This window comes from Cyphellophora attinorum (assembly GCF_001299255.1).
Source record: "Cyphellophora attinorum strain CBS 131958 chromosome Unknown Contig4, whole genome shotgun sequence".
Lineage (NCBI taxonomy): Eukaryota > Fungi > Ascomycota > Eurotiomycetes > Chaetothyriales > Cyphellophoraceae > Cyphellophora > Cyphellophora attinorum.
Window position 1 is genome coordinate 656,174 of NW_017253232.1, and position 17,789 is coordinate 673,962.

The 17,789-nt window shown below is 53.8% G+C and overlaps 8 protein-coding genes across 8 annotated transcripts; 5 read left to right on the forward strand and 3 right to left on the reverse strand.

Annotated features, from left to right (window-relative positions):
* Nucleotides 1–730: 730 nt before the first annotated feature.
* On the reverse strand, nucleotides 731–1,459 carry AB675_6348 (uncharacterized protein; the record flags this gene model as incomplete). Its single annotated transcript, XM_018146631.1, has 1 exon — nucleotides 731–1,459. The coding sequence occupies one exon, from the start codon at nucleotides 1,457–1,459 to the stop codon at nucleotides 731–733; it is 729 nt and encodes a 242-aa protein (XP_018004077.1).
* A 2,985-nt stretch (nucleotides 1,460–4,444) lies between these two features.
* On the reverse strand, nucleotides 4,445–5,074 carry AB675_6349 (uncharacterized protein; the record flags this gene model as incomplete). Its single annotated transcript, XM_018146632.1, has 1 exon — nucleotides 4,445–5,074. The coding sequence occupies one exon, from the start codon at nucleotides 5,072–5,074 to the stop codon at nucleotides 4,445–4,447; it is 630 nt and encodes a 209-aa protein (XP_018004147.1).
* A 2,964-nt stretch (nucleotides 5,075–8,038) lies between these two features.
* On the reverse strand, nucleotides 8,039–8,974 carry AB675_6350 (uncharacterized protein; the record flags this gene model as incomplete). Its single annotated transcript, XM_018146634.1, has 1 exon — nucleotides 8,039–8,974. One exon carries the CDS (start codon nucleotides 8,972–8,974, stop codon nucleotides 8,039–8,041), a length of 936 nt encoding a protein of 311 aa, XP_018003683.1.
* A 327-nt stretch (nucleotides 8,975–9,301) lies between these two features.
* Nucleotides 9,302–10,006, forward strand: AB675_6351 (Splicing factor 3A subunit 2; the record flags this gene model as incomplete). Its single annotated transcript, XM_018146635.1, has 1 exon — nucleotides 9,302–10,006. One exon carries the CDS (start codon nucleotides 9,302–9,304, stop codon nucleotides 10,004–10,006), a length of 705 nt encoding a protein of 234 aa, XP_018003660.1.
* A 517-nt stretch (nucleotides 10,007–10,523) lies between these two features.
* AB675_6352 (uncharacterized protein) lies at nucleotides 10,524–11,432 on the forward strand (the record flags this gene model as incomplete). Its single annotated transcript, XM_018146636.1, has 1 exon — nucleotides 10,524–11,432. The coding sequence occupies one exon, from the start codon at nucleotides 10,524–10,526 to the stop codon at nucleotides 11,430–11,432; it is 909 nt and encodes a 302-aa protein (XP_018003951.1).
* Nucleotides 11,433–11,852: 420 nt separating this feature from the next.
* On the forward strand, nucleotides 11,853–14,399 carry AB675_6353 (pH-response regulator protein palA/RIM20; the record flags this gene model as incomplete). Its single annotated transcript, XM_018146637.1, has 1 exon — nucleotides 11,853–14,399. The coding sequence occupies one exon, from the start codon at nucleotides 11,853–11,855 to the stop codon at nucleotides 14,397–14,399; it is 2,547 nt and encodes an 848-aa protein (XP_018004052.1).
* Nucleotides 14,400–14,830: 431 nt separating this feature from the next.
* AB675_6354 (3-keto-steroid) lies at nucleotides 14,831–15,607 on the forward strand (the record flags this gene model as incomplete). The annotated part of the gene is made up of 1 exon (XM_018146638.1): nucleotides 14,831–15,607. One exon carries the CDS (start codon nucleotides 14,831–14,833, stop codon nucleotides 15,605–15,607), a length of 777 nt encoding a protein of 258 aa, XP_018003996.1.
* Nucleotides 15,608–16,298: 691 nt separating this feature from the next.
* Nucleotides 16,299–17,252, forward strand: AB675_6355 (uncharacterized protein; the record flags this gene model as incomplete). Its single annotated transcript, XM_018146639.1, has 3 exons — nucleotides 16,299–16,463; nucleotides 16,523–16,552; nucleotides 16,608–17,252. The coding sequence occupies 3 exons, from the start codon at nucleotides 16,299–16,301 to the stop codon at nucleotides 17,250–17,252; spliced, it is 840 nt and encodes a 279-aa protein (XP_018003920.1).
* Between the last annotated feature and the right edge of the window lie 537 nt (nucleotides 17,253–17,789).

Consider the following 17,789-nt stretch of genomic DNA (forward strand, 5'->3'; position numbering starts at 1 on the left):
TAGGGAATAGTCCAACTTGCCCGACCGCCTACAGCGTGCGTCTATTCTGCTTGACATTACCTAGTCAGTGCGCACCTACGCCCTATGTTAGCCCGCTACGGACGTAGTCCCAGAGAGAAGAGATGCACGATGCAACAACGACAGTAATCGCGTCGTAGGACTGAGGGCCAGCTTGTCATCCGGTTTTGTCGAAGCGCAGCTTTTGTCTTCCGGTCTGATGACACAACGCCCAACCTCCAGTCATCCGGCGTCACCTCTAGACTTGAAGCTCACGCACTTGCCTGCTCGCTCCGTAAATCGTCTCATCGCAGCTTCCTCCCTTGCTAATAATCCACCAGCAGCTGCCAGGTCGGACCAAAGAAGGCGCATTGCAGCGAATGTCTGCGAGTCTATTGGGGAAGGTTCAATCAAGGTGTGCATTACATGATGTTAGTCAACCGGCCTTGATCAAATATGGCAGCTCGAAGGTCAGGCCGATGGATGCAATCGGCCACGCCAACACGTAAGGAGAGACGTCGTTGTGCATGAAAAAGCGTTCAAGAGACATGGTAGAAGTGCGATTCAATGGGATAGTGGTCGTCAGAAGTCTAGATTCGTGCTTCCGAGTAGATGGTACTAGCGAGGTACTAGCGAATCTTCCCGTTGACTTCAATAATGGCTCTCCTTCCTCCTGGCCGAGACCATGCCAGAAAGCCGCCCGGATAGAAAAGCTCAAGCTGTGAGCTCAGGCTTAGAAAGGTCTTGTGTAGAAATCGACATCTTTCCCGAAGAAAATACTGCCGCCAACACCTCCGCCTCCATAATTGTTGTTGCTGCCCTGGAGCCCGGAGTCGGGGTATGGTGGATTCATGCTGAATGCGAGATTCGCCATCGTTGGGCCTGGCATCAGTGCTGGGGGCGGCGCCAAGGAAGGAGGAGCCTGCATCATACTATCAGTGTTGATATTGCCGCTCTGCATTGGCAATAGCGAAGCTGGCGGCGCCCGAGGAGCTTGCAACATACTACTACCGTTGATGTTGCCGTTAGACCCGCCGAAGAACAGCCGTGTCTGATTCTGGTTCGTGTCAAACAGGAGGGAGTTCTGCTGCTGATACTGCTGTCTTGGCACCATCATGGCTGGCTGCTGCTGAGGTGGTCGCATTGGAAGTGTTTGGAATGGCTGCTGGATTAGGAGTGAGTTCGTCGCGTGAGAGCGTTGTTGGCTGGGCCCGCTTCCGAAATTAGCGTTGTTAGCAGGATTGACGCCGGCGAGATGCTCATTGTAGGCTTCGAAGCCGGAAGTGGGTGCTTTTCTCACCTGCTGCTGCTGCTTAGGAGCATATGCCTGCACGCCTGACCGTACATTCTGATCCCTGAAGACCGACGTTGCTGGCGGATTTTGGTATGCTTCGTACCTACCTGGTGGTGCAGCAGACCATCCCGCTGCGCCACCTGCCACAACACCAGTACGAGTGCTCATGTAGTCATTGAGTGGCTTGACACACTGCCAACAGGCCTGCGCAGAGTGAACAGTCTTATTAGTGTTGACGCAAGGTCGACCGGAACGAGCATTTGCGCACTCCTCGCGGTGGTCAGGGCCGCTGTGCCCGCAGATATGGGACTGGGAGAATATGCAGCACATCTTTGGGTTTGGACTGTGGAACGAATGGCACTCAATCTCTATCTCAGGTGTGGTCAATGAGATCGAGATGGGCGCAGTCTAACAGAAAGCAGTGAGGGAGCTGACAAGAAGGAAGGCAAACTGCCACTCTGAAGTAATGCCTGGTGCCCTCTGCCATGCTCTTTGTTCGCTTTGTCCGTCATGGTGGTCGTGGTGTGCATTTGCTTTGTCCTGGACAAGGAGGCATGGTGCTCATTGTACAAAGACCCTTTGTGCTTTTTCGTAGTGACGAGCAGGCAGGTGAAGGCTGCACAGCATACTGCAATAGCAGACACTGCAGATGGTCTTGGCACTATCAACGCACTGTACCTTCGTAGCTTGCCCTGTGATCGACGAGCCTCACGGAACTCATGTCAGCCGGCCCGTCGTTGGCGTCCTGACTGAGAGATGCAGCGTTGATCGTCTGTCTGATGCCAAGATCAGCAGACGTGACGTGTCGTGAAGTTCTGCCAACCAACGAGCCAAGTGCGATCGATGTACAACATAAGCTGTGTTGAACCCGAACAAGGATTTCTTGGAAAGGGCACTCGAGATGGCCGAACACATCCCGCATCGCTCTGACCAGCACTCGGCGCTTGAGTCAGGCAAGGGTGACTGCGAAAACAGCCGCTCCCTGACTGCAGAGGCAGTTTCCGCTCACAACAGTCCTGCTGTATCGACTTGGCTCTGCTTCATGCCCATCACGAGGATCGGCGATCTGGACGAACGTCCGTCGGCTGCAGAATCATCCACCTTGCGTTGCATCAAAGTGCGAACGAAATCGCGCAGCGAATGGCAAAATTCTGGCGGCTGGGAGACTCGAGTGTTCGTGATGAAAGCTGCACAGAGAACTTACGACGGTTTTCTTTCGCGAGTCAAAAGGAAAGTGTGGGTGGGTGCGCCGGTATGCGAAGGTTCAGGAACAGGAAGTTGGGCCGCCCACGCGAAAGCCACAGGTACGGGCGGCATCAGGCACACCGGGAAGCAAATTGAGGCGAGTGCAATGCTGTGGCTGTCCCATCGTTCATGATTCCTGATCATTGAACTCTTTCTTGTCCCGGAACTGCTGTTCCAGTCCAAAGCAGAATTTCGCGCAATAACCCGGTACATCGTGCAGCATGCAGTAGTCATCTCGTAGTGCATATTCCCTCTCATTGTTGGGAAAGACCATATTTGCCTCGAAATCCGACAGCCGGTATGTGATCTACGCCTGTTCGCCGGTCAATGGAAGATCCCTGGAAAAAAGACGTTCAATCCTCGGCATGCTTAGCCTTCTCGCTAAGCTGGGGGCGCCGGGCTAAGACTGGTCTGGGCAAGTTGGCAAACTCAACCTCGTGAAGATTTTCTGAACCGAGTTCCAGAGGCAGGGGTCAGGAGGCCCGAGAAGCCGCCCTCTTTTTGACGTTTCCTTGTCTCGTCAACGGCGTGTCAGGTAAGTGCTGGTCAGGCTGGTTGGTCGGAAATGTGCCTAAGTTCTGATATGGACGCGTCACGACAATCTGTCGTCCCCTGCGAGTGGAATTGTTTGTTTGCGACGCGTCGTGGTCTGGGGGTTCGCAATGGATACTGAGTAAACGTGTTGCGGATCAGGTCGGTCGATGAGGTGGTCGAGGGGGTCGGTTATGCAACGTTCTCTGTCATGTGTCATTTGTCATGTAAGGTAGTAACACTGACAGTCTGTCAACGCAAGCTGTCACCTCGCTCGAGGAGGTAGGAGTGTGTCAGGAACAGGAAAGAGAAGCAGCGATCCTCTGGTACGATGAAGCGTCCTGGCGTGACTCGGAATTGTCCTGTAGGCGACGCCGTTCATGCCCGAGAGAATGATGTCCGCATTGCTTAGGATACAACGAAGGATGATGCGACTGAGGAAGCACTGTCCGAGGTGACAGAGACGAAGGATTTAGGCTCGCAGAAGCAAGCACGAGAAGGAAGGCGCCTATTCAGACGGCGTGCGACTGCACTGCGCATAGTAAGATATGATGAAGGCATGGAAGAGGGAAAGAACAGTAGAAATTTCATGGTCTGATTGATTTTGAAATGAAAGAACATCTATCAGAATAAGTCAGCCTCCCCAGTCCTCCTGCGAGGACACGCGGATCGGCATCATGTATGTATAGAAGCGAAGATCATTCACATCCAAACATCCTTCCCCAGTAAAGTATCTATAGTTCGTAAAGCTCTTCCCCAGACCATCTGCACACGCGCCGACGAGGCCCTTCCGGACGGGTTGCTCGTGGCGGACGTGTCGATTGAGGCTCAAAGGCCTGTGCCCAAACAGTCATCAAGTACGTAAAAGAAAATTGACAACGCGGAGAGCGCCAGTGCAAGATTGTCCTGGGTCGTCGTTGAGTAGTCGTCATCATCGTAAGATTGTAATGTCCAACAGTGTTGACATTGTGTGTGGTCCATTCCACGCGTGATTGCGGTGGAGATGTGGTTTCAAAAATTGAAAGTTTGTCCAGCAAAGCGGATTCCATCTGACTCTCCTTTTCCCCGCCAACAAGAAAGTTCCGATGGGAATGTCGTTGAGACTGTAAATTTATCATTGGACCATATGGAATCGAATGATAAAATGAATGATTGTAATTGTGCAAAAAGCACGAAGCCTTCAAGGCTTCAGTGGGACGCACCCTCTCAGGAATGATGAGAATGTCCACGTGTCGACTCGTGAAGATCTCTCAATGAATGACTGGAGTGGATGCAGAATGGAACTTTCTGTTGGAAGGAATCATGTCGCGGCAGATCTAGCTGCGCTGACGAGAGAAGGCAGACGGAATCGTCTTGTAGTCATAAACATGTCTTTGCTTAAACTCGGAAAGCCCGAGAGTGGATGCGCTGGTGACCGTGCTCAGCGCGCTTGGCAGGGGGACCGTTCCATGAGCCACCGTATGATGGTGCTGGGGAGCTGGCAGGGGACGAGCTAGCAGGCTCCGAGGTGGTAGGTGTGCTGGAACCGCTACCGCCGGGGCACATTGTCAGGACGAGGTCGGCCTGGTCGCTGCAGACGTGGGTGCGCACATCATCGGGCTGGTTGTAGGCAGCGGTGCAAGTTGAAGCGCCAGCTGGGCAGTCGATGACCTGGCAGCTAGGGTTGCTGGAGTCGCCGGCCATGGAAGGCTCAACTCTCATACCGCCGGCAGCGAATGGGTTGCCGTCGATGTTGGACAGGTCGTAGTTAATCTTGCCGTCCGAGCCCAGGGTGAACTCAAACTGGGTGACTTGACCGCTTGACGAAGGAGAGAGCTTGATGGAGTAACCATTGCCAGGCTGGCTGTACTGCTGGGAGTAGCTACCCTGCATCTGCGACATGCCGGGCGAGGTGTTCTGGCCGACAGGGGCATAGAAGATGGGATATCCGCAGTTGTTGATGACGGTAGCGGAACCCATGGCCATGACAGAGGGAGCGAGGGCAAGCAGCACGGCTGCGCCAGTCATCTTGGAGAAAGACATGTTATGGTTGTGTTTGGTAGTCGACAGACTTGGCAAATGAAGGAGTGGTTGTTTTGGTTGATCGACGAAGGTCGTAGTGGGCAATGGACGTCTGAACAGCAAAGGAATGATGCTGATAGAGAGACCTGCTCAAAGAGAGAATGATTGACAATTGAAGTGTGAGAGAAAGCAAAAGCCACGGGGCCGGAAAGGGGAGATATGTATACACAATGGTCTTGCACGCGACCACTCTCCCCAACACGCAAAACTCTGCCCAGTGCCCACCCCGAGACACCGATCTGTATGCTTACCCTTCTGCCACCAAAGTCTGGACGAAGAAAACAATTTTTTCTGGCGTGCAGTAGCGCTGGCCATAGTGGAAACTTGGTTGACTGGAATCAAGATGGGTGAAGGGCAATCCTTGCGTGCATCAACGGATTCCCCTCTTGAAGCGGACCAGCTTGTTGATGAAACCACGACTGGACGCGGCAGTCTTCTCGACTTCCGATCCAACACAACCAGGAGGGAGGGGGCGAGACATTACATGGGGGGCTCAATCCACGAATGAGAACCCGAGCGCAACCGGACAAAGTTGAAAGGCGGCGTTCCGGTGCCTGGACTAATGCAGGCGTCGCGTGAACCCACACACATGGCGAAGGTGCCAGCGGCAAAGCTTCCAGGCACCATCGCAGAGCGATTGGTTTGCCGCTTTTTCGCCCCGAGAACGCCGCACACAGAAAATATTCCTTCCGGCCGTTTTACTAGACGCGTTCGGTATAGATTCAGGTACCGCGATAAAAGTGCCGGGATTCTCGCCTGTTATCTTCCACGTGTCAGGCTGATCATTGATGTCTGTGCACTTGACTTGGCCCATTATTTGTGCCACGTCGTTGTCACTGCGCAAGCGTTAGGACACATGCCAGCGCAAAAAGTAGCACCTGTCCTCGGATGGCTCGAGTAACGTGTCCATCTCTGGTTGAAACAACCCAATTCAGGTAATGGTAGAGTAGAGCAGAACCTGTTGGGCATGGCGAATCATCGGCCGAGCGCATTCCCCACTCACTTCGATGGGATTTCTTCTCCCACCTAGATTTTCAGACGGCTGTTGTTAAGGTGTATTCGTGGTCACTGCGACGCTGACAGGATCCAAGGATTCGCTTTGAGCGACACATTGCCACTGAAAGGTCTATGGTGTGTCCTGTTCGGCGACAACCGCAACAGTATAATCTATCATGGCCTTCCGCATAGTTATTGCGCCGGCCCAATGTAAGGATTACCCAGTCGCAAATCGATAAAAGCCAATGACGTCCGGTCCTCGGCTAAATGACACCTCGATGGGATTGTTAACGCCCTATGGTGACTCTGGCGAGTGTTTCCCATGTAGTCTGTGTTCTATAGAGCGTAGCATTCATCATAGCTACGGTTTGCGCAAACTATGGATTCAGCGCTAGTGCACGTCGCTAGCTTGCTATGCCGAGTGTGCGTATCCGGTGTATGCTCACAAGGATGCCAGCAAATCGGAGCTTCTGTAGACTTTTCTGCCTTTCACTAAGTATTCTTGATTTCTAGGCACAAAGGCAAAGCCACGAATCTGCCAGTGCTCAACGGTCAGACTCTAATGAACAGCGCATAGTGTTGGCCTCGGTACGATCAGGGTCCTGCTCAGCAAGCCACTCGGTGGTTGTCGCGTGGACGAATCGCAAATGGCAGACCATGGTTTTCGGGCAACCGAGCAGTTGGGAACCGCCAACCCTCCGAAGAACAATTGGCGCGGGCAGGGTAGAATATTCTATACCGCTGAAAAAGCCGCAGCTGCTGCAAGGCGGTGCCCGCAAACGGTGGGCCAGTATACCCGACCTCAGAGGATACTGTCATTCCGAAGCGCGTGGAAACCCAACGGCGAAGATCGGTTCTAGACGTTTTCCTGGCACCCACAGATCGACCGGCCCACGTCCGAAATTATGGGCGATTATCATGGCGCGTTGCGATCAGGCATCACAGGCCCGCTGCCAGATCGAGTGCTGATACCAGATCGAATTCCAGCACAGCAGCTCAGGTTCGGATGTACCAAGGATCTTGTAGCATTGGAAATGCTTCGTCAACTCGCGCGTATCGAACGCTCGCAGATTCCTCTTCAAGATGTGAAAGCGCTCCAACGGATGAATTCCGAATTTCGATGCGCCGTTCCCGGTGCCAAACCAGAGTATGGCACACCACGTTGAGCGGCATGAACCGTGTGGAAAGCTAAACACAAAGTCTGTCAGCACTCTACCCTCACACTCGTTCCACGTCCAAGTTCGGAAGGTCTCTGCGTGCTACAGTTTGAACAAGTCTGGTTCGACCTATTGAGTCCTTGGCACTTATGCGACGTCCTGCAAGTTGATGAATTTCTGCACGAATCTCAACAATTCAGGTGGCAGCAACGTAAGAGTGCATACGTGTTCTCTGTAGTCGGGACGTGCCCTCGGTATCTTGTAGTCACCTTCGATGTCGTAACCATCTAATCGGGCGCACTCGAGCAGTAGTCGGCCAAATGCGAGAGCGACCAGATTCGGGCAACAACGTTCTCATTTGGCGTCGAATGTCACCGAAGTAGGACATAGTCTTTGTGTGTGGACCGTTGTCACAGAACAAGATAGCAACCCGTAATGATCTGCTGCAAAGGATGTCGAGTCGAGGCAGACATGCAGCAATAAGGGGCGGTTGATTCAGACACAGGAGCCAAGTTCACGTCTCTTCCCATTATCGTTTGCTTCTTCAGCTTAACGTAAGCCACTCACATCTCACCACCGACATTCGTAGCCTGACGTCGCAAGGCCAGAGTTGCCGTGGGATTTGTGTCATCGGCTTGCAATCAGGCTTGTCGCGTTCTTGTGTCGTGCTTGTAGACGTGGTGCCCAAGCTCAGCCCCTGATTGTATCGTAAGTGTAGGATCGTCGTGTTACGTTAGTAGCGCACTCCGCTGGTTCGTCATCTGAAGCCACCGACCCGGCCTTCGTCCCATCGATTCTTCAACTCTCTTCGGCGCTCGAGCGTAGTGGTGCCTTCCTTGATCCTCCTGATCCATTCTGCGACTTCTCTGTCGCTCGCTTTGCCATCGACGCTAGTTGCAGAACCATCACCATGGCCCTCAAGGAAGGATTCGTGAATGGCTCTTAGCAGTGCTTCTTGCTCTCCTGTACTAGCCACCAGGCGTTGGTACATGGCCCGAGGTTGCCACGGACTTAGCGCATTGTCCATTTCTGATTGTTTCCGGCGCCATTGCTGCTGTAGTGACGTGTGGTTTAGCATCAGCTGTGCGGTCTTGTCACGCTCGGCACGGAGCTGTGACTCGAGTTGCGACAGTTCTTTGGCCAGTGCGAGGTTTTGAGCAAGCAGAGTATTCAGTGGCTGTATCGCAGACTCATACGACGGATGAGATTGCGACAGCGCGTGCAGGAGAGGTGGTTGATTCAGTAAATCAGTCAGATCGGGGATAGAGTATGTTGCCAAGGGAGGTTGCTCAGGTAGCCAGCGCTCCGAAGGATGTGGAGGAGGAATCTGCTGGCTTTGTGGTAAGCCGCTGGCATAGCTAGCAGACTGCTGTGGTGCGTGTGCAGGATGAGGTGCGTCTCCGGGTTTGGAAAAGGAGGACGGGTTTGGCGGGAGTGGGGGCGGAGGTGGGCTGCCGAGCCCGGGCGATGCAGTGTACTGTGGCTGCTGCTGTTGAAGTGCAGACTGAGTCGGCAATTGCGGTGCAGGTCGCTGCTGCTCTTGCGCATACGATAATGGCGTGCCGGTCCGTGAAGGATCGTTGGAAGCGATGTGTCCATGAGGTTTTGGCGGAGGTGGGGGAGGTGGCCCTGTCGGTGACGTTGGATTACCTGGTGTTGTGGATGTGTAGAACGACTCTGCTCCCTCAGACATTCTGGCTGAGGGACTCTCCGTAGCCACAGGAGTCTACGGTACCACTACCGCGCTTCGGAACTATGGTTTGAGTGGGGTGAAGAGCACATGTATAGCACAAGTCGAGTCTCTATGATGCTGCCGCCATAAAGCATTGTCGTAAGGCTCCGCCTCAGCCTCGTCTAAGGCAACACTTTTGTAATGGTGGTCATCGATGACTTTTTCTCTCTTGTCTGAGCCTTTCAACACATCAAATTCATAAGACGCCCGCTCTTCTGCGCATCGAGACGAGATCTGGCCCTGTTCACGCGCCTGGTTCTTCTTCGCGACTAGTCGCATCTGCCCAAGATGGACTACCAAAATCGTGCCGGGTCCAAATTTGGCGGTGGTGGTGTGGCCTCGGGGTCTGCAACGAATGCTGACCGCCGAGAACGCCTACGAAAACTCGCTCTCGAGACCATCGACCTAGACAAAGACCCATACTTCTTCAAGAATCATGTTGGCAGTTTCGAGTGTCGACTATGCCTCACAGTTCACCAGAACGATGGCTCATACCTGGCCCATACACAAGGTCGGAAACATCAGACGAATCTAGCACGACGAGCAGCACGGGAAGCGCGAGAGGCGAGCAAAGATGGCGCAATGATGATGGGCATGAGTGGTGTGCAGATCAGGAAAAATGTGGTCAAGATTGGACGGCCCGGTTACAAGATCACAAAGGTTAGAGATAATCTGACGAGGCAGGTCGGCCTTCTGTTCCAATTGCTGTACCCAGAGATCGGTCAAGATGTCGTGCCAAAGATCAGGTTTATGAGTGCATATGAACAAAAGATCGAGGATCCACCGGACAAGAATTACCAGTACCTGCTCATTGCCGCCGAGCCTTACGAAACATGCGGTTTCAAGCTACAAAGTCGAGAGGTGGATCGGAGGGGCGACAGCTTTTGGGAGTGGTGGGACGAGGACAAGAAGGAGTTTTGGTGCCAGATTTTGTTCAAGACCGAACGGGATGAGAGAATTGGCGACGCGCCCGGTCTGGCTCCAAGGCGGTGATGTACCGTTATCCACACGGAGCTACCAGAATCGCCTAGCAGCAGCAATTGCGTAAGCATCATCTATACGCGCTCGTCGAAAGGGACCGCTGGAACTGCATCCATCACGAACTCGGGCGCCTCCATGGTCCAGGTCCCGTGGCATTCTCGTCAGACTCATCTTATCTGCCACTCAAGCCGCTGATCACGGCCGAGCCTTGCGACCCAAAGGCCGCAGAAGCAGGAGGCCCTCAGCACAAGTTCCTAGTATGCATCAAAGACAGATGCCTTGGCACGTCGTGGAGGGACTTGAGGCGTGGGGATGTTTGCGGAATTGCGCGTCGACCGGCCCGGAACTCTCCTCTGGGGAAAAACTGGCCACTCACCTTAGGACTACTGTAACCCTTAAATGCCAACGCCTATGGGAGGCGAGGAAACTAATAACGATAACCGACTTGAAGCTGCTACATGTTTCTCCATTTCGTGTTGCTGGCTCCCTGCTTCCTTGACAACTCAAGTACACCACCGCTATCGACACAATGGCACCCACCGCAGTCGCAGACTTACTGCCATCCACCGTCGGCTCTAAATCAGTCCTGCCCAAGAAGGAAAAGGCGCACGTCCATGGTATGCAAGATGTGAGACCTCTCGCAGCAATCTCGCATGGCGACATCACTTTGCCTGGCATCCCGACATTTCCCTCGTTCGCCGAGAAGAGGCAATGGCAATTAGAGCACATGGCCGCTGCCTTCAGGCACTGGTCGCGCGAAGGCTACGTGCTCGGCATCTCAGGCCATATCTCGGTCAGAGATCCAGAATGGACCAACTGCATCTGGTTGAACCCCCTAGGAAAGCACTTTGGTCTGCTTTGCGCTTCAGACATGGTGCTTGTGAACCTGGATGACGGAAAGGTAGTGGGAGGCAATCGCAGCAAGCCTCCGAACGCGGCTGGCTTCCTGATCCATGCGCCCATCCATCGACGTAGAGCAGATGCTCATTCAGTCTGCCATGCGCATACCAAGTACGGCAAAGCTTGGTCAGTTTTCGGCAAGCCGTTGGAGATGTTGACGCAGGATACTTGCAAGTTCTACAATGCACATGCGTGTTACAATCAATATGGAGGGGTTGTTCTGGCCGAGGAGGAAGGCGAGCGGATAGCTGACGCGCTTGGCGACGGCAAGGGCGCTCTACTTCGCAACCACGGTCTGTTGACTGTGGGACAGACCGTTGACGAGGCCGCGTTCCTGTTTCTATCGATGGAAAAAGCCTGTGAAAATCAACTATTGGCAGAAGCTGCTGCGGCGAATGGGCTGAAGAAGGTTCTCATCACAGATGAGGAGGCCGAGTACAACTTCAAGATGGAGAGCGACTATGAGACGTGTTACGCGGAATTTCAAGCCTATTATGACTACGAGGATTACCACCTGAAGGGCGAATTCAAGCAGTGATAGACGCCTGCCCAACTTGAAGGTATCACGTGCAGTCTAGCAAACCGATGCATCTCAAATGACACAACTTCTTTCTCAAGTCTTGCTCGTTTCACATCTCGCTCCCGAAGCTATGTTTCCGAGGTGCCTGGCCATGTTGGTAGGGGACAAGTACGAGAGCGGATCTATTTTGAGCGCCGGTTGACGGTGACGTAATAAGTGCTGCCTTGGACTTCACGAAAAGTCCAACCAACTTCCAAACGCGCCTCAGCATCGCTTCGTGTCGTGCAGCAGAGATCCATAAGGAGAAGAGCCTGATGATTAAAGCAAGACTTGTACTGTCGTCAAATCAGTATCCCACAAGCACTTCTGCCTGCCTTCCACAACGGCAGTTTCAACAGCAGCGGGGCACAGCCTGTCGCACAGCGGCTAGGCCTGGCAATGGCTGCGTGGGTTTGCACTGTGCCCGCTGATGATGTAGCTGACAATGGCAGGAACATACTCGAAATTCCCTTCCATAAGAGTCACGCGGTCGATCTGTCCTCAGCCATCAAGTCGTACATCGCAAAGCACTATGAGCAGTCACCCTCCACTTTCAATGATCAACTCCGAGCGATAGATCAGTTGCGAGACAGCGCGATCAACGTCCTTGAACCACATGTATCTGGCCTCGCCAAACTGCAGCGCTATATTGCGCAATTGCAGTACATCTCTGGCAAGTTTCCGGTCGAGATTGGTGTGGAATTTCCGTGGTATCCTTCGATAGGCTACAACACTACCAAAGCAGTACTCCAGAACAGCCTAAGATATGAGCTGGCCAACGTGCTCTTTAACCTTGCCGCCCTCTACACCCAGCTAGCCTTTGCCCTTAACCGAACAACCCCAGAAGGATTGAAGCAAGCAGCCGGCTATGGCATGGCGGCAGCAGGTACCCTGGCGTACCTGCGCAAGGAGGTGATTCCCGAGCTGATTGGTACATTGCCTGAGGATATGGAAGCAAACACACTCGAAAGTCTGGAATATCTGTGTCTCGCGCAGGCTCAAGAGGCATTCTGGCAAAAGGCCGTCAAGGACTCAATGAGAGACGGCACGATCGCAAGGCTTGCTGCAAAGGTTTCTGATCTCTACTCGGCCGCAGACGATGCAGCGGTCAAGTCGGAAGCTGTCTCGGCAGAATGGATCCACCACTTCAGAGCTAAGCACCACCACTTTGCAGCCGCTGCTCAGTATCGCGCTTCTAGGGACTGCTTGGAGAAGAGAAAGTATGGTGAGGAGGTCGCTCGACTTCGTGACAGCATCAAGTGCGTCGACGAGGCTCTCACTCAGCAGCGATGGATCAACAAAACTGTCATGGCAGATTTGCAAGGTCTCAAGACGAGAGTGGCCGAGGAGCTGAAGCGGGCCGAAAAGGATAACGATGTTATCTACCTGCTCCCTGTTCCTTCGAAGTCAGAACTCAGCCTGATCGACAGAGCCAGCATGGTCTCATCCAAGACTCCGAAAGAGGTATCGGATGCCATCTCCCTGCTTGGACCAAATCAACCGTTCGGAAGTCCATTGTTCGAACAGCTGGTCCCTTATGCCGTACACGAAGCGGCCTCGATATATGCAGATCGCCGCGACAGACTGGTCAATCAATCGATCATTGCTGACATCGACACCTTGACCGCCCAAATACGAGACAAATTACAATCTCTGAATTTGCCCGGCGCTCTTCAAGCTCTGGAGAAGCCACTGGGACTCCCCTCATCGCTGCTATCGAAAGCTGAGGAACTTCGTCAGCAGGATGCGCTTAATCGGTTGAAAGGGTCAATCGACGACACATCACGTATCAAGACCAATGATCTCGCCATTTACCAGGAAGGGCTAGCCTTACTTGACAGCGAACGAGAGGAAGATGACCGAGCTCGAGAGCGTTTCGGGACTGAGCGCTGGCGACGGCCGCCCTCCAAGGTAGCGCTTGCCAAGGTCTACCAATCATCTGTGGAGCTGCAAAACTACCTCAATTCTGCCGCCTCTTCCGACAGCCTGGTACAAAGCAAGATCCGAGATAATGAGCATATATTCCGCATAATGACAGGGTCTAATCGCGATATCGAAGCGCATATCCCTTCATCGCGCAATGTGACGCTGACACCAGAAATCGAAAATGCTGCGGCCACTCTGCGAGCAGCAATCAACGAACTTACTAGGCTTGAGCATCGGAGGAAGCGGAAGATTGAAGCATTGAGGTCGAAAGCAGCCAACGACGACATTAGCTCGGCCCTTCTGAAGGAAGCCTCACGTCTAGAGCGTGAGTATCCCATGCAGCCTATCTCTCACGTGCAATTTGAGAGCCTCTTTGAGCGTCGTCTGGGGGAGTATGCGAAGGAGCGAGAAAGCCTGACCTCCGAGCAAGAAGAGCAAGACGGGCTGATCGCTGAACTCGAGGATGCGAACAGCAAGTTCCTCGCAGCACGGCAAGCTGAGTCCACATCAACCTCTGGACCCGTCAAGGCTCGCGAAAGAGCCTTGCAAGAGCTTGAAACCGCGTACCTCAAGTACAAAGAAATCATCAACAATCTCGATACTGGCCGGCGCTTCTACAACGACCTCGCGAGCCATGTCCACCGTTTCCGGGACCAGTGTCAGAAGCAAGTCGCAAGCAGACGCGTCGAAAAGAGCGAGATGGAATCCGAGCTAATCAGTGGCGAAGTTGGAAGGCTAAAACTTGAAGAGACACGGCGAGAGCTGCGCAGCGAACGAGCGAGACAGCAGCATAAGGAATGCAATGCTGCCAGCAATGGGCTGGGTGGGCAGGACCCCATTCCTGCTCCAAAGCCAACTCATCCTCCATCCACGCCAGCAGTCGCGAAGGCGGGCACTCCGATTGTCTCTGGCGATGTCGTAGGAGGGACGTGGAATCCGGCGATGGGCATTCGCTTTGGAGGCCCTCCGAGTCAGGCTCCTGGGTCGGCCGGATACCCTCAACCACGGCGACCGGGATGAGTCTGTTCCAATTCAGGAAGACAATACAGCTGTCGATGAAAACTCAACACTAACGTGGCCTAGCGGGACCATCGAGAGCTCGGTGTAGCCATAACGACTAATTTAAACCGGGGGTCGGGCATCTGATGAATATAAGAAATGCTCGAATTGTGATCGGAGATCCCGACAATGGACGGACTATAGCGGGCGAGATCTTTGGTGCATATTGACACTGAGCCATAGTACGACGCTTGGAGTCAAGGTTAACCTTTTTGGGGTCCAAGCTACCTTGTGCATACGACTGATGGCTATGATCGCTGTGATATTTTGTGTATACCTCGAGGCCTACGACGACCATTGCCATCAGACTATAAGGCTTCGCACGATCCAGCGCTTTTGACCTGTCACCCAATCTATCATCAAATTCACACAATTTTCACCCACCCACCAGCATGACTACCGACTCAAAAACCACAGTCCTGGTGACCGGCGGCAATAATGGCATTGGCCTCGCAGCATGCCAGCTCTTTATCTCACAGCCCAACTATCACGTCATCATGGCCAGCCGATCCCTATACAGAGGTCAGATTGCCGTAGAGTCCATCATATCCTCGACACATTCGTCCAGCAGGCTCTCTCTGGTGCAGCTAGACATCACATCCGACGGCTCGATCGCAGCCGCTGTCGAGTCCGTGGCGAGCCTGCGCCAGGACAACAAACAGCAGCGGCTCAATGTGCTAGTCAACAACGCCGGAATCTGCCCAACCGAGTTTACCCGCAGCACTCTCCGCGACGCGCTGGAAACAAACGCGACCTCGCCGGCGATGGTCACAAAAACATTTGCACCCCTCTTACTGCGACCGTCATTGACAAATGACAAATCACCACCACGCATCATCTACGTCTCTTCATCCCTCGGCTCGGTCCAGCGCCGCACCGATCCCAATGACTTCGCATACACGGCAGACTACAAAGCCTACCGTGTGTCCGAGGCAGCGCTGAACATGGTCGCGGTATGCGACGCATGGGAGTATGGCGATAAGGGAGTGAAGGTGTTTGCGGTGTGCCCAGGACCTTGCTGGCGAGCGAGAGTCGAAGATGCAGGCGGGTGTAGCCAAAGGTCCGGAGACGAGTGCACGGAGCTGTTGGAGATAGCGGAGGGGAGGAGGGATGCCGATGCTGGGAAGTTTGTGTATGGCGAGGAGGCAGGCGGGACGTATGCTTGGTGATAGCACATGGAGGGGGGGTAGTAGGCGATGGGTATATAGCATTCCCAAATAGGAACTCCACCTTCCTAAAACAGCTTCTATCGGTCCATCCGGCGACGTCGTTCGAGGAAATTCGATTCCCTGGATGCATTTCTGCGTTCCCAAGTACAAAACCACGCGGGACTAAGAACTCGTGTTAAGGCCCCGCTTTTGACAAAGGGGAAGCCTGGGGGCGCGTAAGATGATCTGGGGCCAGTCGTGGAAAGTTTGTATGGATGTTTTCGACTTGCGGACGCCGGATGACTGCAGGCCCGGATGACGACAGCGCACATGTTACCTACTATGCACCATCGGTAAAGCCCAATTTAGGCGTCTTTTTCTGCGCCATCTTTTCACCCGAAGCCATGTCTGTATAGGAGATAAACTCGCCCGAGATCAAGCGAGAGCCGGCTTACATAACCCAGAGCGCCCTGCATGCCATGCTGGCGTACGCCGATCTACAGTTACAAGGGCGTGCTTTTGCAGCGTGTACGCGTACCCAAGTACATCAGGACCAAGCTGAACATGTGATGGCTTTTAAGCCTCATATGATGTGGCCATACCTCAGGCTCAGCACAACGACGAATACCGCGAATAGATTGCTAAAGTCGAGACTTTGACCGACGGCCTTGACCTCAGGTAGGATAGCGCAGAGGGTTGTTGCAACAGCACCATGACGACGCCCAAAGCCCCTGAAGTGCTCTTCTTCGATGTCTTCGGTACTTGCGTTCAGCAGCGAAGACCACTGGGAGATGAGCTGTCCACTGCAGCAGCAGAGGCGTTGAAGAGCAATGCTGCAACTTTAGATGAAGCTGTGAGGCTGAAGGCGGAAAAAATGGTACGAAGCACTGTCTGGCACCACAGGTAGCTCGGATTTGAGACTGACGTCGATCTCAGACGTACGAGCAATGGTTCGATTTTGGCGGCGTGAGTGCCTCATTCTATGAAAACTGTATCGATCCCGTTCACTAATGAGCCCCAGAACTGGAACAAAGACGTGGACGACTTCACCGCCGACATGAAGGCCAAAAGCAACTCGGTCGATTGGCACGCCGTCGACGCATACCGCCTAACCTCCCTCTACAAACTCCTCCGCCAATCCTCTCTCCTCCTCCCAGACCCGAACTACCCGGAATCAACAACCACCCAACCCGGCTCGCTCTTCACCGATCCCCAACTCCTCAAGCTCAACTCAATATGGAGCCGCCTCCCTCCCTGGGACGACACCAAAGCAGGCCTCACCCTCCTCAACAAAAATTTCATAACAGCCACCCTCAGCAACACCCACGAAACCAACATGCGCGCCATCATCGACCACTCTTCACTCCCCTTCCAGCACGTCTTCACGTCCTCCATGTTCAACTCCTACAAGCCGAACGCGAAAGTCTACCAGGGTGCAGCAGAGAAGTTGGGATTCCAGCCGGAGGAATGCGCATTGGTCGCGGCGCATTTGGGAGATCTCAAGGGCGCGAAAGATGCAGGGTTTGGGATGGCGATCTACGTCGAGCGCGAGCTGGAGGAGAAGGAGCCGGAGTTGGTTGGGCAGGGGATCCCGGATTTGATTGTTCAGGAGGGCAGGGGTGGGTTCGTGAAGTTGGCTGAGATCTTGGGTGTGAAGAAGGACTGATCAAGCTCGGCATCTTGCAGGTTGTTTGGTAGGCGACGTCTTCTAGCAGACGAGAAGGAGCACCATGTATACGGGTTGCCAGGGCGCGAATTTCTGCACCGGCTCTCAGTCGCGAAAAACATGTGGCCCCTTCTTGTATCCGACAGTCTACGTGAACAAGTCACTGGCGACCCTGCTGATCAAAGCGCGCCCTCGGAAGAATCTTGTCATCCGGTCTCATCCAGAGATCCGCCTGAGCCGGTTGACGAGGATAGCTATCGTGGAAGGAGCGAGGCGAGGCACCTGCCACTCTCGGCGCCATAAAGGACTCTCGGTGAAAACAAGCGACGTCTTCGTGCTCCTGCTGTTGATCGCTGTCTGAAGCACCGAGACAGGGCAGTGATGATTGCGAGAAAGTCTTGTCATCCGGTCTTCTGTGAGCTCTGGCCAACCCGGTTGGCAACGCCTGGGAAGCGCCTTCCTCTCTCATCTGCAAAGTCAGCAGGAGCATCAGGAGCACACAGCTATCGCTCCTTCCCATCAGCTCCCCTTAGCGGC